We start from the raw sequence: 25,593 nt of genomic DNA on the forward strand, positions 1-25,593 counted from the left end.
AGGGAGGGACGGTGTAATCAGGGCTGTATCCAGGATTTTTTATGGGGAGTGTTTTACACAAGGATTTTTTTTCGGGAGGGGGGGAGGGTTAAACACACGACAAAATAAAAAAAACGCATAAAAAATTTGTTTATATCCATATTTGTTGTGTGTTTACGAGTCAGACAAACATTTCGGGGGGAGGGTTCCAACCCCCTAACCCTCCTGGATACGGCCTTGGGTGTAATTATAATGGTAGATCTTTTTATAGCCATTATATCATCAGAATTTACCATATTGTAATTTTTTTCAATTTCAAGAATGAACCTAAACCCTCAAACATTTCCCCTAGATAAAACCATTTTTACTATAAAAAAAAAATACGAAACTAACGAAGGAAGGTAAGAAAGAGGGGGGAAGGGGGAAGGTAGAAAAGGAGATATGATTGAAGTGTTAGTTGAGAAGTCAAACTGGGCCAAAAACTTCCGTGCTCAGTCGTATCGGAAATAAGGAGATCCGAGGGAGTGCTACCATTTCATCTAACCGTCACAAGCACTAAACTTCCTTTAGTCGACAAGGATAATCCGTCAGAACATTGACACGTCAGGACTTCGACACGTCAGGACATCGACAGTCACAATTGCTACCCGTCAGAACGTCGACATTCATAACATCGACACGTCAGTTCATCGACAGTCACAATAGCTACCCGTCAGAACGTCGACAGTCATAACATCGACACGTCAGTTCATCGACAGTCACAATCGCTATCCCTCAGAACGTCGACAGTCATAACATCGACACGTTATAACATCTAAAAAAATTTTAGATGCTATGACGTGTCGATGTTATGACTGTCGACGTTCTGACGTTTAGTGGTTCTCAAGGATTTTCGTTATGTAAAAAAATTTATAAATAGTAATAAGTATATATAGTTTAGAAACAAATTTCGGCTATATATTTGCACATCAGGGGGATGGGGATAAAGCATAGCATATATTAAATACGTAGCCTAACCTAACTTAGGTACCTTTCCCCCCTAAACCCCAAAAACTTAAGTTTAAAATTTAAGATATTATGAAATTTTTTTAGATGTTATGACGTGTCGATGTTATGACTGTCGACGTTCCGACGGTTAGTGGTTCTGACGGATTTTCGTTACGAAAAAAATGGATGTTATGACGTGTCGATGTTATGATTGTCGAAGTTCTAACGGGTAGCGATTGTGACTGTCGATTAACTGACATGTCGATATTATGACTGTAGATGTTCTGACCGATTTTTTGTCGATGTTATGACGGATTTTGTCGATGTCCTGACGGTAGTGGTCCTGACGTGTCGATGTCCTGACGCCTTCCCGATCCGAGCCAGAAAAACAGATTTGGGTCGAAAAAAAATAGTTGAATGGAATTCAGTGTAATTTGAGGAGGCTCTGACACGACAATCTTTAAAAATTGACGTGATCGAAAAAATAGTCGAAAAAAGGAAAAAAGACGATCTTAGTGGAACAGAAAAGAAACAGCATCTAAGAGAGGCAAATTGATCGTAAGATTCAATTTTAAATTGCCTTAAGGTGGCCTAATAGCAAGGGCATTTATGGAAATATTAAGAAATCCTTCTATTATTGATCTTACCTTATTGGGATAAAATTTTTCGTTTTCACGGAAAAAATAATATTGAAAGTAGCATACTTCTCTTTTTCTCTAATTATCTTTTTTTTTACTTTTTTTCTTTCTCTCTCTATCAATCTTTCTTTGTCTCTCTTTCAATCTCCCTGCCTCTCCCACTTTCCCTCTTTATCTCGCTCTGTCCACTCTCTCTCTCTTTCTCTCACTTACTTACTCTCCTCTCCCTCTCTCCTCTCCCTCTCTCTCACTCACTCAAGCACTCTCTCTCTTTCTCTCCCCATCTGTATCTTTCTTTCCCCCCTGCCCTGTGTGTCTCCTTCTTTCTCCCTCTCGTTCTCCCCCTTCTCTCCCTCTCCCTCTCTTTTTTAGCTATTTTTTTATATGTAAATATACCTGTGCACTATGTAAATTGGTTATTGTGAATGTTCTAGCAATGTCGTATTTCTAGAAAATGTATGTGTATAAACTACAGTAATTATACATCATGCAGTGGTAGTATTTTTACTATCAGGTATAGCTGCAGAGTCGTCATTTCAGCTGGAGGGTACCGGAGGGGGGGTGGTAAATGGAAATTCAAACAGGACAAAACGTTTCTCTAGAATCAGGCCATTCCATAGCAATAGTTATTTGTTAGCCTTTGATAGCATTTGCCTGATCTTGGTTAGACTCCATAGGTTTTAAGGCTTTACTGGAAAGATCGTTCCTTTAAAAACTTATATTATTGAACTCATATTATGTTTCAATACCTTAATTAGTCTGAATACGGTCACTAATAATTATTGAAGCCTATTTACCTGTCTTCGTTTTGACATTATTATCAAACAGTTCGTGGTAACGAACTGTAAGTAAGGAGCGACCCGGCTCAATGGTAACCGAAAGTCTAAAAAACGGATACCAATAGATACATCAAAAGAATCAGAATTTAATTGTGATTTCAAAAATATAAGTTTCATCAAATTTAATCTTACCCATCAAAAGTTAAGCGCCGGAGAAAATTTGGCTTATTTTTGAAAAAAGGGGAAAAGACCCCCTAACAGTTATAGAACCTAAATGAAAATTACACCATCATATTCAGCGAACCAGAGAACCCCACTGTAGAGTTTTCAAGCTCCTATCTAGAAAAATGTGGAATTTTGCATTTTTTGCCGGAATAAAGATCACGGATGCGTGTTTATTTTTATTTTTTTTTTCCAGGGGTAATTGTAACGACTCAGTGGTCCTAGAATATCGTGGGAGGGCTTATTGGAACGGAAATTAAAAGTTCTAGTGCCCTTTTTAAGTGACCGAAAAAATGGAGGACGACTAGCCCCCCTTCCACGCTAATTTTTTCCCAAAGTCACCCGATCAAAATTTTGAGATAGCCATTTTGTTTAGTATGGTCGAAAGTATGATAATTATGTATTATATGATGACATTATCCCCTGACGCCCCCGGGGGGAGGGCTGAAAGTTATAAACTTTACCCAATGTTCACCTACAGCATTGTTTATTGGAATGTATACAGACGTTTTTAGGGAAGCTCTTTTCTAGTAATGGGGGTTGGGGATGGTTCAGCGATTATGTTGGAGGATCTTTCCATGAAGGAAGTTTTCATGGGGGAAGGGACATTTCTATGAATGGGGCGCCGGACTCCCCAGCGTTATTTAAAAAAAAAATCAGAAATTAAATATAAAAATCAAGTTTTTCAACTAAAAGTAAGGAGCAACATCAAAACTTAAAACGAACAAAAAATATTAGCCTAGTCAATACCTCGCTCTTTAAGCCAAACATTTTTTTAGTACTTTCATAAGAGCTATTTATTCTAATTAACGGCCTTTGTGATTAAAGGGCCATTTTTAAAGAATTGGAACAAAATTCGAACTTTAGCTTAAAGAGCAATTTATTGACTAGAGGGCAAACCCCCTAATATATGTATTAGAAATATATGAATATAGAAGTTTGATACGTAAGTTATTTCGTAAGTTACATATATTTATTACTAATAAAAACGTCCTTAAATAAAACTCAACAAGTTTCGAGAAAGCCATTTAACCAAATAAAAGTAAAATTAATGTGCAAATTTTGTTTTAATTATTCATGTACGGTGAGTCAAAATCAAAACCTGCATTAATTCAAAAACGTTCAAAAATTAAATAAAAAAAAACTTGTTTTTTAACTGAAAGTAAGGAGCGACATTAAAACTTAAAACGAACAGAAATTATTCCGTATATGAAAGGGACTGTCCCCTCCTCAGTGCCTCGCTCTTAACGCTAAAGTTTGACTTTCTCACAACTGTATTTTTTTTAACAATAAAAAACTTTAGCGTAAAGAGCGAGGCACTGAGGAGCGGACAGCCCCTTTCATGTGCGGAATAATTTCTGTTCGTTTTAAGTTTTAATGTCGCTCCTTACTTTCAGTTAAAAAACTTGTTTTTTTATTTAATTACTATTAAGCTTCGCTAGTCCCGTTGCATGCTTATTTCTGTTTATCTGTTTATTTGTATTCCATGCTTTATATAAGAAAATGATACTTTTTACACTAATTTCGACCAAACTTTCAGTATTTGCTCTCTTTATGGTGATTTTACTGTATTGTTTGTAGAATGAGGCTGTAGCGAACTAGACAATTCTATTATTTTTTTTAAATAGAAGAAAGAAAAAACTAAAAAATGGAGAGATTTGTTTTTCAGCTTAGAAGCGGTTCCTTTTTTTAAAATTTTATTTTAGCGATAATATCACGGAACCTTCTAATAGGCTAAGGAAATAAGCGTGCCAGTTCATAAATTAAGGATAGGAATTAATATCATATTTTTCATTATATGTTGTACAGAGACACTGTTCTGTTAAAAAAATCATGTGCACTGACTAGCGCACGCTAAGCATGATGGACGTATGCCAGACGTGGTACGAAGTCTGCAATGCGTGGTGTGAAATGGTGTGGCGTGGCGTAAAAGTATCAGCGTGGCGGTCTAATTGGCACTCTAAGATATACACCAGATGGTAGATAGTCGACAATCCCTGGTTTTGCATATAAGTCTTACTGGAATTCCTGAACCGCTTGTAGCTGTGCTACAAGTTTAATAACCCTATTTGTATTGATTTAACCTTAAGATGTTAGATGAACAAACTTCATAAAACAACAATAGAAAAGAATCTAAAATAAAATTCCCGGCTAGTTTTGTTTTTGATTTACAAGCAATCTAAGGGGGAGGGGTGTTTATGATTTTTCTGTATTTGCACTTGTGTTTGACTGTTTAATGTTCAGCGTTAACACAGATTTGGTCAATTTCATGGAATTGCTCCTTGTTCTTAGGAAATAGCCTTCTCAATCTACAATGTTAAGAGATAGGAATTCTGATGACATTAACGCTTAAAAAGTTAAAAATCGACCTTATTTAATGAGTTGGTTTCCTAAAGGCTCATTTAACCATTTGACTTTTTCTAGCAACTCCTTTTGGGCTGCTTTGATTTTTCCCAGGGATACAGTTTGTGATACAATTGTTGGCTGCAAATCGTTGTTTTTAAAGCTATATGTAATTCATTCGAAATTCAAAATTAAAATGCAATTTGGCTTTCATTTAGCCCAATGATTTTTCCTAATAACGTCTTCTTTGTTGCCGTGGTTTTTAAAGTTGGCAAAACAGCTCTGGGATGAACAATTTGTGGTATTACTACTCTATAAGCAGATAGATCGAGATGAATGAGCGGCTCTCTAAAATTTGACTGAACTGCGCAAAAGATCACCAGTTTTAAACAAAATTTGTTGAGTTGCTTTATCATCAAATACAAACCAAATGGGTGGAATTCAAGAGCTAAGAAAAACCGCTTTAATGTTTGATAACGCGCAAGGTACACAAACATGGTTGCGAAACACCTAAGAACTTTTTAATCAGTGAGATGTAGATATGGTCTTTTTTGAAATTTATTTGGGGTCTGTGCGTCAGCAAATTCAATGTCCTTATAAAAACTGTAGAAAGTCAGGTTGTTGGATCATAACAAAGTAATCCTAACAGTGTCATACGGCGGTATTTGAGCTGTCATTTACTGTTCAACGATTAATTTACACATCTTGAGAATTATTAAATCATGGCCATTAGAATCGTTTGTACTTCCGTATTAACCAGAACACACTCAAAAGTGAAGTTAGGTTAATCATAATGAAATTTACCAAAATATGATGAAAATGCAATACTTTAGTGACAAAATTATGTAAGCTACAACAAAGAATTATGGAAAGCAGGCCACCCAAAACGCATTATATTACATACCTAACCTAAATACCAACTCTTTATCTAAATATTTAATTAAATATACCTACAACGCATTTTTTCCCTTGAGCCTAAACTAATCGTCTCCGAATACAGATAGCTAAAAGCCGGTTATCTCAGATTCAACATAGCAAGTGTCTCGAGTGTGTTCTGGTTAATACGGAAGTACCGAATCTTTAACTACAAAGCAATATCTAAATCCTCGATACAAAACGAACAGTTCCCGTGCAATTGAACCCCCATTTGACTGAACCCCGTGCAACTCAACCTCTGTTTAACTCAATCCCCCTTTAACGCAACCTCCCTTTAACTCAACTCCCATTCAACTCAACAATTGCAACTCTGTCCCGTCCAACTAAAATCCCGTGTAGCTAGACCCTTATTCAACTGAATCTCAATTGATTGCAACTCTCATTTAGCCCAATCCTTGTGCAACTCAACCCCCGTTTAAGTAAACCCTCATTCAACTCAATCCCCTTCCATTTCAACTCTCGTACAACTCACCCCCTCCCTTCCCCCGAAATTCAACCCTCATTTATCTCAACCCCCGTTTAACCCAAGCCTATTTGACTCAATCCCTGTTTAAATCAGCCCCATTCATCTTTAACCTCCTTAAGTCAACAATATACCTCGAAAATATAATTCAGCCCGTTTTGTCGGAAGTAATAATAGTTGGCTCGAATGAAATGGTCTTTAATTATTGGTTAATTCTCATGTAAGCGTATTTCTTATGCTGCTTTACCACAACCCCCCCCCCCCTCTAAAAGACAATAATTTGTCATTCTGTCTTATATATTTGAAATAAGAAAAGTTTTTTCATGCCCAGAGCCCATATAAACTTGAATTTCATGGTTGTTACAATGGGATTGAGTCAAATAGGATTGGGTTAAACGGGGGTTGGAGTTGCATAAGGGATTGAGTCAAATCAGGATTTAATTGCACGGGGATTCAGTTGCGTGTGAGTTGAGTAACATGCGGATTGAGTCAAATGGGGTTTAGTTGCATGAGGTTTGAGTTGAATAAGGCCTTTTTTGGCTGGGTACTCCCCGCCAAGAATATCTGAAAACGAGTTTCACCTGGCGATCGGTTGCCACATGGAATAGACTGCCGGCAGAGGTATCCCGGAAAACCCTTCCCTTGACGCGTTCAAGAGAAGGTATTAAAAGTACCTCAGCATTAGAAAATGAGGTAACTACAAAAAAAAAAAGAAAAAAGTCAAATGGGTTGAGTTGAACGGGGTTCAGTTACACGGGGGTTCTGTTACACGCACCCAAAAATGAATTGTTACTCCTTTTTTTGTAAGATACCTCAGGAAACCAGGTCCATAGAAAGAGTCAAATATGCTGTTAGTTCTTTACCCAGTTTAATCACTAGGTCCTATTTTTGCTTCTGTTGAACCTCCGCTTGAAGGAATTAACGGTATCAGGGATACCAGGAAACTGACAATATGAATGATATAACTAACAAACATTATCATATTACTATGGTTTGTGTAAACGGTAATAAATGAGCCAAAATTGAAGTTTTAGAGGTTGTCATATATCTATAGAAGGAGTTTCTCCGCCGCTTAAAAATGTCTTATATGTGTAGCACAGGATATATTATCGTTTATTTTTGACGCATTGAGCATCAAACGTTTTGCTGATGTTGGAAAGCTGCCAAGGCTCCTGAGGTTGGCGTTGGAGCACAGGGAAACATTTTTATAAATGTGTTATCTTTAATTTGTATGCACTTTTGATGGCAAGATGTACTCTCGATTTGCTGCATCAATAATAAAAGCTATATAGGCTACCAAGAGGCCTGCCAATTATAGATTTAAAAGAATTGAAGCCTTTGGGCTTTTCGGGCCAAAAAGAACTTGGCCTTTTGGGCCATTCTTCTTATTATTTGTTAATTTTGTGTGTAATATTACATTTTTTCCTGTATAGTTACAATTTTTCTTAGCGCATGTTTATTTTGATATTGCACGCTCTTGTATAATAAAATTATCTGGCTAGTACTTTAATTATACAGGAACTGCAAACAAAAACGTAGATTAACAGTAGTTTAATTGTGTTTGACTTGCCATTTGAGACGCACCAAAAGAGGGACTATTTAACAAAAGCAGAACAACCACCCAAGTTGACCTATTCAGTTCTGTCACCACTGCTGAAAGCATAAAGTGAAAGGTGGACAAAAGAAGCAATCTATCAAAACGGCTTTAACAAGTCAACAGCAATAGTTTACACGGCCGATGAGATTAGGAAAAAATGAACGAACTCATCCGAGTAAAATAAAAGTCAAATAAATAATTTTGGTGGGAATTCTAGATTGACATTCAACAAGGGATCAGTAGACTGAAATCCTTTTTTGAAATAATGCATTTCTTTATAGTTTATCTATTAAAACGAATTAAGTGAAATGCCCTTCTAAAGATAGCGTGCTTTTGAATGCACAAAGAAAAATCCCTATGCTGTTCCGAAGGACATCTTGAAAATTAAGTATGCATTCTATATTTAGGACCACTAGAGGACTGAGGAACAAGTTGATTTTATCGAAGAACCAGTCAGTAGTCTCGGAGCTGTTGTTTCCACTTCCTATAAACATGAACTTCTGATTCCTATTGAAGAATTAACCTGCTTGCACCTAGCAGTCAGCATTTTGAGAGTTAAAAAATTAAGCGTAAAATTCTAAATTTATAGCATTTATAGTTTAAGGAAGGGGCGTTCAAATGTTTAATGCGTTTAGCATGGACGAGGAGGGGGTTCAAGGCCTGTCCCATCCGCAAATCCTAAATTTTCATAATTTCTTAGCATTTTAATTTGAGCTGTCAAATAAATTATTTTTTTAATGTGTTAGTAACCCCCAGGAACAAAAATTCATGCGCACGTGCCTGCTGTTTAGAATCGTAAATATTAAAAAAGTGAAAATTAGTGGGTTTCAGGAAATATCAACCGATAAAACAACCATTTTTATAACTCAAAGCTGTTCTATTCAGTAAAAAGATAATATAAATTCATGTTTTATTTTTATAGTTCAATGTCGTTGCTATGACAAGAGTTAGTGCAGTAATTGGTTTCTTCTTCATATGTTTGTTTTTACCTTCTACTCCGTCTTATCACGTTGTGTGAATAATGTATGTTCAATAAATAATTAAATAACTCAAAGCTCTAAAAACATGCTTGGATTTTTTTTTTTTTTATTTCTGCTAGTTAAGGTCATTCGTGGCTGCAGCTCCAAACAAGGTAATTTTTAAGACCTGGAGATCAAAAATATATAAATAAGACAGTGCATAGTGATGCTGCATAAAATGATTAAAACTAAACAGTTCATAATTTTCAGGTAACATTGAAAGTAGCCGAGTGTTTGCTTGTGAATTATGAAATTACTTAACTGGCATTATTTTCCTTGACTGAATTTAATAATAATACAAGGGCGGATCCAGGATTTGTTTTCGAAGGGGGGGGGGTTACTAATTTTTGACTCAGTTTTCGACTAATTTTACTGATTTTTACCTAGGTTTTACTAATTTTCGACTTATTTTCGACTCGGTCAAAAATTTCGGGGGGAGGGGTTCAAACCGGGTAACCCCCCCCCCTGGATACGGCCTTGTAATAATACCATACATAATCACTTTGTCTATTACGGGCCATCTGCATCTATATTTTATGCTTCATTCAGCTATTCCTGAAACTAAAAAGGGACAGAGTAGATGTCAGTTATAAGGTTATAACAGCTTTATCAATCGCATGAAGTTATACAGGAGTTACTCAGAGTTGTAAGTCGGAATGCACTGATGGTCGCCTAAATCTTATATACCATCTTTTTCTAATGAGACTGCAGAGTTTCAAGACTTGTATTCATTTCTTTTATTTAGTTATTTATTTGTTTTGTTTTTTAGTATAAACTATCAGAAGTGGCCTGGGACTGGGGATAGTCATTTCATTGGATTCTGGAAAACTTAATCCAAAAACTAATCTCAGACAAATCCCTTGCAACGACGGTTCTGTATTAGATAGCGTTTAACCTCCTAGAGTATTAGAAGGAAAAAATTACCGTTTACATATTCCTGTTTTACTTTGTGCTTTTCTTCATTCTGAGTCAGATATATTCCTTAGTCATTATTTTTATATTTTGATTTTAGAGATACCACAACAGCGGGCATGGATTTCAATGCTAATTATTGTGGCGTTAGCGTCGGCAATGATTGGAGCCATTTTAATGATATTTCTTCTAAGATGTAGAAGGTAAGCCTCAATTTCGTTTAAACAAATTACCGCTAATTTATTTTTATTAGCCAAATGACCTGTCAGACGAATGGTATAAAGAAAGAAAAAAAAACGTGGCGTATGCTCCCTTCTAAAGACCGGAGAAAAAAATGTTTCATCTCCTTCCCTCAAACACAACATTATAAGTCCCCTCACCCCCCCCCCTAAGAAAATAAATCTCAAAAGCTTCAACTCGATCCCCCAGCCACGAGATGCAATAGGATGTACTTTCTAGCGATGATTGGAAACCAACTGAACCTAATTATAATCAGAGTTGCCAATTTTTGGTCTATGACCTTGTCTCCTGATCATCTAAAAATGTGTCATTTTTAGCTAAAATGGCCAGTTAACAACAAATATATTTGACGTAAATATATTAACATCATTATATTTTTTTTTTTTTTTTAGAAAATTCTTTAATCACGACATTTCTGGCAAACCCTAGTTGCTAAAAAAGCACTACTTTGGTAAAAAGAGATCATTTTTTTTTTTTTTCCAAAATATATATCCAGTTATGAAATGTTTTGTATTGTCTCTTTTTTGCTATTTTATGTTCAAAATTTCTCAAGTGTGTCACTTTTTCGCCCTATTATGTCCCAAATTCCTAAAATGTGTCACTTTTTCGCCCTTTTATGTCATTGTGTCCTGGCACATGGGAATATGTCCTTTTGACAGAAAATGTGTCGAGTTGGCAACCCTGATTGCAATAGTTTTCTCCAGCTACCCGCTATATAACCTCACATGATTGACTAGCTGCTACGGACACTTATTATTTATATAAAGGAGGATTAGTCAAGTTAGAATATTTCCTAAATTTGTCATGATGTTTCATTCACCGAATTATATTTAGAAAAATGAAAGATCTTCCTCATCTCCAAGCTGTCAAAAAGTTTGAAGGTAACCAAACTCTTTCCTATGTGTTTCATCGCTTGAAAAAATACATTCTTAGGCATCAATGAACATTAGTGGTTCGTTCTTCAGCAAGTTCTTCTTCAATTGAAATAGCCAAGTAATACCTGAAAGAATCACAGCAAACTTTATCAAAATTCGAATATTAAATCTACTCATTATGTTTTTTTTTACTATTACATCTTTGACAAATATGGAAGTTCAAAAGGTGTTTTACAGGAGAACAATAAAATGAAAATGAAATCGGGATCCTCCACTGCTTCTGATGACCAGTTAATTATACCAGGAAGATTTTGCTAGGCTTTCGATATATGGAGAAGACGAGTTTTAAATCAAAAGTAGCAATCTCCAGCATACGGTGTATTATCCAAAACCTCCAAATATCTTTAGAACGAAAAGAAATGTGGGGAAACTGTTTAGACCAATGGAGCCTGTATAAGGTTTTAGATTTGAATATTAGTTTTAGAAATATGTTATACAGTATGTCTGTTTGGCAAACCATGAAGCAATGATTTTGAAAATGTAGTTGTCGCTTTAGACTACTCACCAGGTCCCCAGTAAAACTAAATTAAGATATCAATAATTAAAAAAAAAGATGTTATGAGTCTCATGGATTCCCAAGACCTTAATTTTCTCTTTCTTCTGATCGGTTCTTCCAATTAGAGGTGGGTAATTTGTCTCTGATCGTTGCCTATGATTGTTTATCAAATGGTTTTATGGTCTCCTCAATCCAAATATATGACCTAGGCAATGCCTCGCAGGAAAATATGCCTTTAAAACGAGACCCAAGACGATTCTTCTTAGTATGTTGGTAATATTTGCAAATAGGAAAAGAGATGAGGAGCGGAGTTAGAAGAAGTTTAGAAGGAGTTAGAAGGAGTTTATGAAGAAGTTGATTGTTGCTAGTTTCTCAACAATTCGCTCCCCGTGTAGTTGTTTTCACTTCCAGAAAAATAACCTCATATGATATTTTATGCGGAGATTTCCCGGTTATGTTCCATAAAGTCTTTGGTCAGTAGAAGGAAAGACAAAAATCTGCATTGCAGTGGACTGGTGTCTGATGAAACTACTAGTGAATGCAATTGACTGTTCATTGCTGCCAACACCCGGAAGCATACGGATTGATGGGAGATTTGCTTACCTGCAATAGGAAACTAATTTCCTATTATTCCTATCCCCCCATGTAATAGGAAACTAATTCCCGGGCAAAATAAATATTCAGATATATGTAAAATTTATCAAGAGAGCAGTCAAATACTGCTTTTGCGGTATTAAAAACCTTTTTGTATCTTAGCAATAAATAAGCTCTGATAAATTAAAAAAATTGTAAAAAAAATACGACAGAAGTGCATTAATGCTAGAAATATGTTTTATTTGATTAAAAAAGGAAGTGTAACGGAAGAACTTAAGTGGTGAACAAAAAAGAAAAATCTCAAGACTCATGAAAGGAGTAATCTTGTGCAAACAGAGATTTACAAAAAAGAAAAGAAATGAACCTGTTGTTCTGCGAAAAGGCGAGTTGGTCTCTAATCTTTCGATCGTTGGTTGTAATTGCTGATATACTTGCATATCATCCGCTGCGTGAAACAGGCTTACTTTGTACGCTATTTAAACCGAGTACATAACCCTGCATTGGGAAAAGCTCTTTTTCACTGCTGTAAATGGCACTGAAGGATTTGCCCCAGACGTCCATATTCCATACCCCATAAGTGTGTCTGCACATCTCAACTGTCACTGGAGCTAAAAAAAAAAGATAATCCAAGTCAATAGGGATCAACTAGAATATGATCAGTGGTCTTGTATGTATTTATTTACAGTAGGTAGCTTCGCTTGGTATCACCTGACATTTTCCAGAGGAATTGGCCGATTGACACCAGAGCCTAGTGATGTAGCTCTACTCTATCTGATGCGCAATTAGGCCGCCAGTCGATCTAAAGTCGTTACTCTAATCTAACGGGAAAATCAAATTAAATTGTATTCTCGAATAGTGATATCACCAATGCTATATCAGAATTAAAAACGGCAAAGGAAATAGTTGGATATTACTAATGTAAAAATAAAAAGCGTAATCTATCGCTTTTGTCAAGAATTCAGAGATAAAAGATGGCCATCGCTGCTAAACAAAGTTGCAGAATGAACCTTACGATTTGTTCAACTTGGTCCACGTTTTGATAGAAAGCTGAAATTAATGGACAGCTGAATCAATCTAAAAATTGTTTTTGCACTTGGCAGTGTTCACCTCTTCTAAGCAACTAGTGCTTGGCACGCAGTGATTCCAAAGGAACGTTTACTTAAAGTTTCTTTTTACGCCCCTAGTTTCATGTTTTCCCATCTTCTCAGCTATACGAGCTTAATAATTAGCAAAGTGTAATCACCTACGGAACAAGTACTGACAAAACCTATCCTCTCCACACAAAAAAGTGACCCTTTGTATACCTATGCGAACTTGGCAACCAAGTATAATCATCTACGGAACAAGTACGTCACTCGTCGCCTGAATCACGCTCTAGCATAATTATTGGCCGGAGCAAAGTACTTTGGCTCGGAGCAATTAAGTAGTACAACATATTGCGTCTAGAGGCGCTGAGGTACGCGGGGTCACTTTTGGAGAGTTTTGTCAGTACTTGTTCCGTAGGTGATTATACTTTGATAATTACTAAAGTTGTATAAATAGAAATCGATTTGGTGGTTGTATATTATGTGGTACACACTCGAGAAGTGAAGTTAGGTTAATCCTAATGAAATATGCACAAATTATGATGAAAACACGGGACTTTAGCAACAAAATTATGAAAACTACATCAAAGAATTATGGTATAGGGGCCGCACAGAACGCATTATATTGAAAACCTAACCCAACCAAAATACCATCTCTATATATTAAATATTTAATAAAATATACCTACAACATAGATTTCATCTGAGCCTAAGCTAATTGCCTTCAAATACTGATAGGTATAAACCAGTTACTGTCTGATCTGTTGATGCAAATTCTGGAGGGTCTACCATATAATGGACAAGTACCATCGATTTTATTCTGGGTAGTTGGTTTGTTCCATAAAAAAATAAAAATAAATAAAAATGCCTTTTTTATAGCCTTTGTGCTAAACTGTGTAAACAGATTGTTTCTGTTTGGATAAATTAATATTCTTCATTCAGTTATATGGAAAAAAAAACTTACCAATTACACTTACCACATGGAAAAAAAACTGTTCAGGTGAACAAACATTTCGTTTGAGTAGACTAAGGCACTCGAGCGGAACTTTTATGAGGATATACTTCTAGTTTGCGTCTATTTAAAGCTTGATGATAAAGATATACACTAAAAACACTCTATTTATCTTTTAAGTTTAGGTAATCTCTTATTTACTGAGGTTTTGCTAAAAATGTTAATAGATTCTCCACGCCAGCTCAAACATATTCTACTCCAGGAATGTTTATGCTCCCTGTGCAGTTTTGGTATGTTGTTTTTCTGCTCCCGTTTTTAATATATCCACGAAAGCCAATAACTTTATTATCATTCCATAGCTGAGATCCATCAATCGAGTTCAATTTTTGAAATTTTGCGTATATAGTTTTTTAGATTGAAAATAAGTTGAGTATTAGTTGAAAATTTCTGGAAGAGGGATGACAACCGGTTATTTTCTCATGTTCGCGATACAAGATCTTGAGTGGGGGGGGGGGCTTTAAGACAAAAGTACCCATTTTTTTTGTTTACTAATCTTCCAAAAATCAGTGTCATGGTAGAAATAAAGTTAGTAGAAATTAGTACTTTTCGGAACTCCATTTGATGTCTGTAGGAGGGTTATTTGCAAAATTATCCCGAGATTTTTAGAATTAATAGCAAATACCTAGAATAGGCTTATTTGACACAATTTTTTTTTTCTAATCAACCAACAAACAGAATAGCAGCACTAGTAAAAAAGTTAACTATTATGAGCCTTCTATTTCAGTTGGGCCTGGGAAATCATACCCCATCCAGTTCTCAACGAATGATAAAAGAATAATAGATGTCTTGACCTTTCCAAATAGTTTTGGAGGGTGTTATGAGCGTTTCCATCTCTGGAACCACTTAAGTTCCCATCTTTAGATATAAATCAATTCCTGCTGGAAGATTACCCTGTTGGGAACTTTCGAGGTCTTGCGAATTGCCTTGTTAGGAACTTTTCCCCCCTAAAATAATCTATTGTATTTGAGCATCCCTGCATTCAGTGTAACCCAGTTATTGAATTGAAACTTCCTCCTCTTCTTCTTTGTCTTGTTTTGCTTTCATTTACCTTTCATTTAACTTTCATTTGCCTTTTCATTACCTTTCATTTACCTTTGCTTTCATTTACCTTTCTTAGACAACTAGATTCAAAAAAGACTTGCTTTTAAAATTAAAATGCTGTTTATCACAGTCGCTTTATTGACATTTATTGGGCTACTCGTAAGAAACGCGAAATTATTTATTTTTATTTAAGAATTGGAGTAATAGTGCGGGGAGAGTCAATTTGTTTCTTCGGTTTTTTCGTTTGTTCTTTCCAAAATTACGAGGAAATTGCTCATAATATTTTAAACAAAGTTTTCTTAGAGTTTCTTTCTTTCTTTTTTCCTTCTCTTAAAATAAATTGCAGAATTTAGTACGAGTTGTCTCTTTGGTAAAAGTTATTAATCCAGTGTCCAAGAACTACTTTAAATTTTTTAATAAGTTTATACTCTTGCAAAAAAGTCTTATTATTTAAAAATTAGATAAAAGACAAAACAAAAATAATTAAATGTAATATTCATGCACTTTGAATTTACAGTTGTTTTTTTTTAGGTTGAAAGTCATCCCAACAGCAGGTGAGAGAATTTTCATTTAATAATTAAATCGTTAGTAGTATATTTATTGCTCATTTATTGCTCGTATTAGAACTCTATATAGGCTACTTGTCTATATGCATATTAAATAAAAAAGGCGAAATTATCAACTAGATGATGTTAAGTCGTGGATATGGTAAGTTACTATTTAGCTATCTACTTTAAACGTTAGGGTATGAACTAAAATAAGAAAAAGACTGTAAATAAGGAAAACGCATTTTCAAGAAAAGCTTGACCGTAAAAAAGAAGAACAGCATCTTTCTGTAAAAAGAAAAAGTTTCCTTTGGCAGCTATAAATTAGAAGCCAAAACAAACATATGTGTATAAGATTTTATTTCGGAGGGAGCACATAACTTTGATGGGAGGAAGGGAGGCTCATCTTTGAAATCGTGTCAAAAATAGACGAAACGATTAAAGAATTATGGGAACTATCGCAGTAGTCTTGGTATTGGAGGGAGGAATTGAGGAACGGGTCTGGAGGCTCCCACCTTATGTATATGCCTGAGTGACAGTTATTTTGGAGGGAGCACATAATTTTTATGGGGGAAGGGAGGCTCATTATATATGATATAATGAACCTCATATATATAAAGAAAATTGTCACCCACTTCATTCCCCGATCTTTACGCTGAAGTTCGACTATTGTTTTTCTTAAAGCATTTGAGAATACAATAAATTGAGCAAGATGATGAGAGTTATTTTTTTACCGATTGCCTTTCAAAGCATTTATGACTTAATATTTTTTGTTTGTTTTAGACAAATTCAACCACACGAGCCCTATCATCCATGGAGCATAGTGATACAAAAAATTACAGCTTTTAATCACATTGGTTTTATGCTAGAATGTTCATTCTTGAGGCATTGAAATACAAAAGTCAAACTCAAAGCGACAGCCTCTCTTCTATATAAGATTAACTAAAAAAAACAAGTTTTTTTTAACTGAAAGTAAGGAGCGACATTAAAGCTTAAAACGAACAGAAATTATTCCGTATATGAAAGGGACTGTCCCCTCCTCAACGCCTCGCTCTTTACTCTAAAGTATTTTATTGCTTTAAAAAATAAAGTTGTGATACAGAGTCAAACTAGCAAGACCCCTGAAACAAGGAGTCTTAATAAATAACATTTCGATATTTGTGAACTGATTGGCTATCTTAGACTTATCGCTGGAAAGCTCTTGGGCCCAAGTTGGACAAAATGTTGCTTTGTCTTACTAAACAAACGGTCATTTTAAAATTAAACTAAAATTCTTTCAGTAGGCTATTCTATGACAAGTGGTCCAATAACATCATTCTTAGGAAATAGCCTAAAAATTTTAAAAAACAAAGCATAAGAAAAAGATGAAACTGAGGCCGTCCTTCTTAGGATGTAAATAGGGGATTGGAACCTTTGCTCTTGGCTAGGGCTTTTGAACATTTTCCTATTGTTTGAGTCAGTCCTATTGTAATAGCAGTGTCTCTTCACCATAAATCTCACAAAATTTGCACACGCTTTGCTTCCGGAGCTTCCCACTGAAATGGGTTTGGTAACTCTAACTTGTTCCTGAGGCCACCCATGTCCTAGATTGACCCAGGCTCATTGCTGCAATTAGTCCTATTGAATTTTCACAACTTGGGATGTAGTGGGCCAGGCTTGCCTTGCCAAGCCCCCCCCTTCCCTAAGACACCACACTTGATGTTCTTTTGCTTGAGTCTCACTCGTTGCCTATGCTTGTGTGCTCGTTGCAGCTGAGTCAACCAAATTTTTGACAAGTCATCTAAACATGTAATATAAGTTAACCAAGTAGCATATACCTGAGTTCACCTGACTTTATACCTGACTTTCTCCATCCGTGTAATAAAATTAGTAAATTATCTCTCACGAAGATATTAGTAAAACAAGGAAGACAAATTAACAAGAGAGAGAGAGAGAGAGAGAGAGAGAGAGAGAGAGAGAGAGAGAGAGAGAGAGAGAGAGAGAGTCGCGGCAGATTTGCTATCCAGAAGAGATTGGAATAAAAAATATTACTAAGTGAAGTACGAAGACAGCGTTCCTGGAATCCTTATATAATTCACCTTAAATGTTTATTAAATTTAAAAAGTCCGACAAAACTTGATGTTGTTGCTTATTCTTAGAGGATTCCACCTGCTTAATTTTCTTTTTCTGAATCCTTACAAAACATAACTGTTCCATCATGCTAGGCTTACATTAGCTTTACCAAATGTAATGCCCGCATCCATAATTATTCTTAAAAATATCTTTGGATCCTTTTTTGGATTAAAATGGCAATTAATGGTTAATTGTCAATCAATGCAGCGTCTTTATTACAATAAATGTTTCCATCATTTTTTTTAACCTTTTCTTCTAAGAAGATTGCCTCCTAATAAAGATTAATTGTGTACAGCCTAATAGAAGAATATTGCTTTTCTCTGAAGATTTATTTTGGTTGGAATTTATTGTAGCATGCTACCAAGTTGATTTAATCTCAAAGTAAATCTCACTTGCAAGTTAAATACCACTTTCATTACGGTGACCTGTCTACTAGTCGCTGTTTTTACAAGCGAAGCTTATAAAACTAAATTATCTCCTATATTCCGTCTTATACGGTTTACCTCAGATTTGAACGGATTTCTACGACTGTCGCTCATGGGGAACTGGGTAAAAGGGGTCTTTTGCTCCCTTCCCCTCACCTCCCTAAAATACCTAAAGCATAAAACATGGAACTGTATAATATGTTAAAGAAATATGACATACTGAAAGAAGAGCAGTTGTATCACTTTTGTTTTACCATTCTGCATATATGAATGTTCTTTAGAATAATCTCAGAAAGTGCCTACATTTCTTACTTGAAGTTAAACAGCTTTTTCACGCTGTTTCGACTACAGACAACTTCACAAAAAGGACCCCCACCTTGTTACTGAGAAAGGGTCGTCCAATTTTAGTTTTGTTTTTTTATTTTAAGGTCTGGTTTTTTATATTTTTATCAGTTTTATTCTGCACTGAGGACGGTCAAGCGGAGGTCTTGACCGAAATATTTCCATCAATTTTTTCACTGGATGTTAATTGTCCTCGTTGGGGGTAAAGTATAGCAGGTTTGCATGCCTAGTGTGTTAAGTACAATTATTCTGCATATTATGTAGTAGGCCTAAGAATTTTTTTTCTAACTTCACACTGTCCAATTACTTTACCCCCCCCCCCCCTAATGTGCAAATATATAGCCTAAATTATATATTTTTCATCTATTCTGTCATTTCTCTCTGTCTTTTCTCACGCTAAGCTGAAAGACACTAACGAAAAAAAAACGGTTCTATAATGCGTCAATGAAGAACGACTTGAGCGGTTGTGGATTTATCATACAAGTACCGAAATTAATGCTTATCTTCAAGATTAAGCCAAAAAGAGTGGATATCAAAAATTTATATAAGAAATTAAAAATTATGCCAAGCCGAATGTTAAAAAGATCCAATAAAGAAACTTCTGCCGCAAAGTAATTATCTGCTTAGTTTTTTAAATTTTCACTGGCTTAATTCGAGTTCTAACATTATTGTTTCAAACAGTTCGTGGTAACGAACTGTAAGTAAGGAGTGACGGGTCTTTAGTAACCGAAACTCTAAAAACAGAACTTTGATATCAATGGATATATCAAAGAATCGGCTTATTTTGCTGATTCCAAGTGTATAAGAATCATTAACTTTAGTTTTACCTATCAAAAGCTGCGAGTCTGAGAATATTTGCCTAATTTTTGAAAAAAGGGGAAAACATCCCCTAAAAGTCATATAATCCTAATAAAAATCACACTATTACATTCAGTGCATCTGAGTGCCTTAATGTTAGGTTTTAAGTTCTAATCTGCAAAAATGTGAATTTTTTTTTTTTTTTGCCAGAAAAAGATCACGGATGCGTGCTTATTTGTTTTGTTTTTTTCCCCAAGGGTGGTCGTATTGAACCAGTGGTTCTAGAGCATCGGGAGAGGGCTCATTCTATCGGAAATTAAAAGTTCTAATGCTCTTTATAAGTGACCAAAAATATTAAATGGCAGATAGCCCCCCCCGCCTTGCCCTTTTCCCCCCAAAGTCGTCCGATCAAAATTTTTGAGATAGTCATTCTGTTCACCTTAGTATAAAGGTCCAATAACAATGCATTTGGAGACAAAATGGGCCTCCAAAGCCCCCGGGGAAAGGTCTTTAAGATACAAAATTTGCTCATTGTGTAACGTATAGTGTTTGTTATTGGGAAGTATGCATAAATTTTTTGGATGGGGGGAGGGGGGTGAGTTTTCGGATGGGGGAGGGGAGAGTTTTCTGATGGGGGATTTTACACGGGGAGAATTTCCTATGAGGAGGGGAAGTTTCTGGGGGGTGAACTCTTCAGGGGAATTTTATACAGGGGAGTTTCCGGGGGAATTTGCCAGAATTTCTAAAAGAAATTCTTTTTATTTGTCTGACTTTCTCTTTGCCGACTCATTTTTAAGTGTGGAGATGTTAAGGGTAATTGTCCGGGGTAAATTTTTCCCGGAATTGAATTTTCAAGAGGATCATTCCGTGGGGATGGATTTTTCCGTGAAGATGGGGTCGGATTTCCATGCATTATTTAAAAAATGATCAACAATTAAATAGAAAAACAAGTTTTTCAACTCAAAATAAGGAGCAACATTAAAAGTTAAGTGCGAACAGAAATCATTACGCATATGGAGGGGGATGCCCTTTCTGATCACATCACTCCTTACGCCAAAGTTTGAATGTTGTCCCAAATCTTTAATAACGATTCCTGAAACACAAGGGTCGTTTAATTAGGGCAATAAGAAGTTTTTTTTAACAGTATCAAAAAAATTTAGCGTGAAGAGCGAGGTTTTGAGGAGGGGATAACCCCCCTTACACGTATTCTGTTTGTTTTAAGTTTTAATCTTGCTCATTACTTTGAGTTGAAATTTTTTTTTTTTTTTTTTATTTATTTCTTTTTAAAAACGATCTAAGATATCAAATGTAGAACTAACTTTTTCTCAATTGTTTTTCTAGGTTATAATTATTATGTTTTGTAATTTTAAAACTTTGTAATTACTACCATCCGTCTTATCTTTTCGATATTTACTATTCTTGTTAGCATTCTTACTGTTAATTATTTAATTGTTATTTCTACCATTACTGCATTGCGAAAATTGCAAATAATCATTTGTTTATTCTTGACTATTTTTTTTTTTTTTTTTTCACCTCAAACCAAACAGGATTTGATACGTCAATGAGCGGGTAGAATGGTAGAAGCCATTTTAAGTCCAGTGTTTTGTCATACACAAGCCAGCCAATGAAAATTTTGTATTCTAAAAAGACCGCCATAACTTCATCGTGATCAGATTAATTTGATAGCACAAAAAATAATAGAACGCTGTAAGCTAGACATTGCCTTCTCTCGTTTCGGCATCTCTGAATTGTGGTTTTGAGGACTATCAGATGACACAAATAAGGCCGCAACCAACAAGTGTAGCATAATAGCTTATATCAACAGACGTTTTTTCATTGAAACTTCAGTACCTCTTAAATTCGTGCCCCATAATGCTCCAATGCTTACAAAATTACATTTTCATAAATCTTAAATCGTAATTTAAGTCAAACTAAGTAAAATATAATGTTTTAGCCGTCTGGTGGACACAGGAATATTTTTTTTCCAGAAAGTAATTCTTAAGGCACGCGTTATTGTGGAATTTTCTACTAGCTCACTCGGTTCGTGTGCAATCAAACTACATGTGCAGTAAAGGGTATATTGCTAATATTTCGATTGAAATATGTTAGAATAACACTTTTGCAAATCAATTTAGTATGTTCAACCTTAGCTATGTTTTTTTTTTGCTTTCAAATGGTTTACCCAGTTGTAATTTCAGCGGCAACTGTGCCACATAACCCCCAGTCTTGTTTAAATTTGTAATTTAAATTCTAAATCTTTGCCTAAATCTAGATTCTAAATCTTTACCTATCTTATTATTGCCTAACTAGCTACATATTCTATAGTTTGTTGTTTTTAACTACATTTTTCATTTGCAGTTATCCTATTTGTACTTGAGCAACAGGGTATGTTTAACCTTTTCTTAATGTTCTAGGAAACTCTACAATGCTATCAGTAGGCTACAATAGTGGTTCAAACAAAGATGGTCCCTCACAAAATAGCACAATAAATTCTCATTCTATACCAGCTCTGGCACATTCTTGTGGCACATTAAATGTTTCTCATATTTGTACGCTCCAGCAATCGAACTTCAATTCAAAAAGAAGCCGTTGGAGCCTAAAATGGTGGAAAAAAGTGCCAAAAAACTCACTAGAAGATCGTGTTAATCCGTACGCTTCAGTGAATGACCAAGCTAGTGCAGTGTATGCAGAATTAAATAGTGCCAGTAGCTCTTTGAATAACAGAGATGACCTTTATCATGGCTATTTATCGAATATGTATTCAGAGATAGTTGATATACCATTGCATGCGGTACATCATAGTCATCAGTTACCTATTACTGCAAGTTTTAGACATATGATTCGAGAAAATGCTTATGAAAACGCAGTGATTCAACCGTCTGAGCAGTGTTTATCTAGTGGTTGTCCATCATCAACAAGCAGTAGTGCATATTACTCAGATTTATCAAATCCGGAACAGTGTTCTCGAACTTGTTCAAACCCTCGACTGCAACGGTTTCCTTCTCGATCCTGTTCGACATGTTGTCGACCGACACGTGCTCACGTGCAGTCTGTATTTTCTATACCCCATTGTCATACTCCTCATTGTGTTCCACCTGTATCATGCAATTTGCAAACGATAAGTAGGGCTTCGATTCGAGGCAGAGATCTAATGCCAGTGGCCCTGGAAGTTATTCCAGATAACGTCGCAGTTGATCCACAGCTGCTTCAGAATCTCGCACCGAACTTGACGCGGAATCAAACATTTAGTGAAATATATGATTATGAAACATCACTTAAACGGCCGCTACCACCCTTACCTAGCAGGCAAGCACAGGGCCCTCAAAAGAGGTTTAGTGGAAATAGTGGTAATAGTGAAAGTTCAGAGGTTCAGGTACCTTCTCAATATGTTTAATGCTCAATTTGTTTTCTTTTTAAGTCGTACAAATTGTTGATTCTAGCCAACCTAAAAAGCAACGCTTCTTTGCTTATGAATGTAAAACAAATATTCATTCCTGCAATTAAGTTTAATATTAAATTATAAATTTTTTCGCACTTTAATTATAGAGCTTTCTTGTTTCCAAATAAGAAATTTCCTTTCCTAAGGGTTTTCTTTGAATTCCCTTCTTCCGTTTTGCATTATGTAGCTGTTTTTGATAGCAATTTATTAGATTCATTGTTTTTGAAGTTCAACATGTTTCAATTAGACAGTGCTATGCAGAAAACATTCAATCTAAATAATCCTTGAACTGGTAAAACTAGCCTTCAATATATCGACTGCAAAAACCTAGCATTTGTAATTATCTTTTGGATTTTTGCACCAAATTTTGTAAAAACATGTTCATGCCTGCACACAAGGGGGGGGGGGGGGTGCTGGAGAGATTATAGAGGAATCTTTCTTTGATACAAACTGTCAGAATCGGTCACGAGTTTAGATTGAATATTGAACGATACACAGAAACGTATCCACAAAATGTACCCTTTTGTGTATAAAAGAAATGCCAGATATTTGAAAAAAATATTTTTTTTTGACAAGACATTTTTAACAAGATCGTTTAATATTGAGGAAAACTTATTTCCTATGGGAAAATTCTTTTCAAATGAAAAGCATTAAAATCTCCCTCGAATAAGGTGTGCAGGTGCCCTTTGAAATACATGCCCTTTTTCTTGACGAAGCTCAATTAAAAAACCCATTTCACAATTGAGCCAATAATTATGCTTGTGTGACTTATCAGCTTCTTAAACGCAACTCATCAATAATCTTCTTTGCTGTGTGGCTAATATACACCGCAAACAAATGCAAATAATATTGCAATGGAATAACACTTTTCCCTCGTACGGTATGCATTTTCTCATATCCCCCATTAACACCACCTATAATGGTTATGTTATCTCAACGTTAATCAAGAAAGCCTGCTATTCAAAATTGTCCGAACGCTTTAAGACCTTTTTGGTTAGATTTTGTGTTTACAGATCGTCAACAGGCTATAAGTCAGAAGTTGTTAAATCACCTGGTATATTTTACTGCTTTCCTTCGGAGTTTCCTAACATCAGCCAATTATACCTACCATGATTTATGTTCGGTTATGTACCACGCCTAAATATAAAAGCAGTTTAGCCACTTTAGCATTTTCCAAACAATAATTTTGTATTTTTGAACGAACAGCTAAAAAAAGGATTCAAGTATTGAGATATAAGATTCTATGTAATTTTTCAAGCTCTGCTAATCTATTTCATAAACAGTAAGTATTGGGTATTTTTAAACTCACTTTCATCGCCATAGATCTGAATTATAATATAATTCAAGCTCTAATGTATTGCATTTGGAACATTGAAAGCTAATATAACTGAAAGCTATTAGGTTTTTGCAATACATCAGGCCACGTATAGCAGACAATGTTCTACTCCTGTGGGTGGTCTGGGGACCAAGCCCTTTTGCAAGATTTTGAAAATGTATCCAAACGTGCTCTTCTTGGACTCCGAGGGTTTCTTAAATAAATTTTCTTAGTTGAACTTCTACCCTAAAAAGAGCCAAAGTCCTTGAAAAACAATTCTTGCTCTGAACTGTAGGTGCCATAGCCTGAATGTTTTTAAATATCATATCAAACTGAAATTTGTAAATGCCTTTTCCCCTTTAACTGTACAGGTTTTTATCTCAAGCTTAATATCGCGACAAAAATTGTATCTATTTTAACCATAATATCGTCATTGGTCTTGCTAAAGGTCCTAACTGGGATGAAAAAGGCTTAAAGTGCCCGCTTGTTAAGTTTCCAAGCCCCTTCCTCCCCTAAACCGAAAATCACCTACCTACAACGTATACTGAAAAATATATATAGTTTGTTTTTTCTACAAAGTAAAAGTTTTATTCTCTGTGTAACTACAATTACAATTTAAAGGTAGTAGCCTACTTCTACCTTGTTGGATTTCTGTATTGGTGACAATTTAATTTGTCAAAATTTTCTAGTCATTTTGTAAGCCGTCCGTGTTTTATATTGTTCAGCTAGTATTTTGTGTTACTAGTCAAAAGATATATTTTATCAGAATAAAGATCGTTTTATTTACTAGATTTTCTTGTTAAATTTAATGTTTAGATTAGAGGTCTCCGACGTGCCCTGGACCGTGCTCGAAGAAATGAACTTCGGAATACATTAACAAATTGACTCCGAAAGATAGTCCTAGGGTGAGTATTTGATTTTCATTTTACTTTCATGGTGACGAACTGTAAGTAAGGAGCGACCTGGCTCAATAGTAACCGAAACTCTAAAAAACAGAATTTTGATACCAGTAGATACACCAAAAGAATTGGATTTTTATGCTGATTTCAAATATATAAGTTTCATCAAGTTTAGTCTTACCCATTAAAAGTTACGAGCCTGAAAAATTTACCTTATTTTTGAAAAAAAGGAGAAACACCCCCTAAAAATAATATAATCTTAATGAAAATCAAACCATCAGATTTAGCGTATCAGAAAACCAAACTGTAGAGGTTTCAAGCTCCTACCTGCAAAAATGTAGAATTTTGTATTTTCCCAGAAGTAAGATCACAAATGGGTTTTCATTTGTTTTTTTTTTCTCATGGGTGATCGTATCGATCCAGTCGTCCTAGAATTTCAC

At 35.3% G+C, this 25,593-nt stretch overlaps 1 protein-coding gene across 1 annotated transcript in view; it reads left to right on the plus strand.

Annotated features, from left to right (window-relative positions):
• Positions 1-25,033, plus strand: part of LOC148949508 (uncharacterized) — a 65,377-nt gene extending 40,344 nt beyond the window's left edge. The window contains exons 2-4 of the mRNA XM_089093001.1: positions 9,976-10,078; positions 15,810-15,832; positions 21,915-25,033. Coding sequence (XP_088949127.1) covers positions 9,976-10,078; positions 15,810-15,832; positions 21,915-22,894 — 1,106 coding nt within the window. The 3' untranslated portion in view covers positions 22,895-25,033. The remainder of the gene's footprint in view (positions 1-9,975; positions 10,079-15,809; positions 15,833-21,914) is intronic.
• The last annotated feature ends 560 nt before the right edge of the window (positions 25,034-25,593 follow it).

The sequence above is a fragment of the Artemia sp. Qi Xiang Cuo genome, chromosome 8 (genome assembly GCF_049724085.1).
Source record: "Artemia sp. Qi Xiang Cuo chromosome 8, ASM4972408v1, whole genome shotgun sequence".
NCBI lineage: Eukaryota > Metazoa > Arthropoda > Branchiopoda > Anostraca > Artemiidae > Artemia > Artemia sp. Qi Xiang Cuo.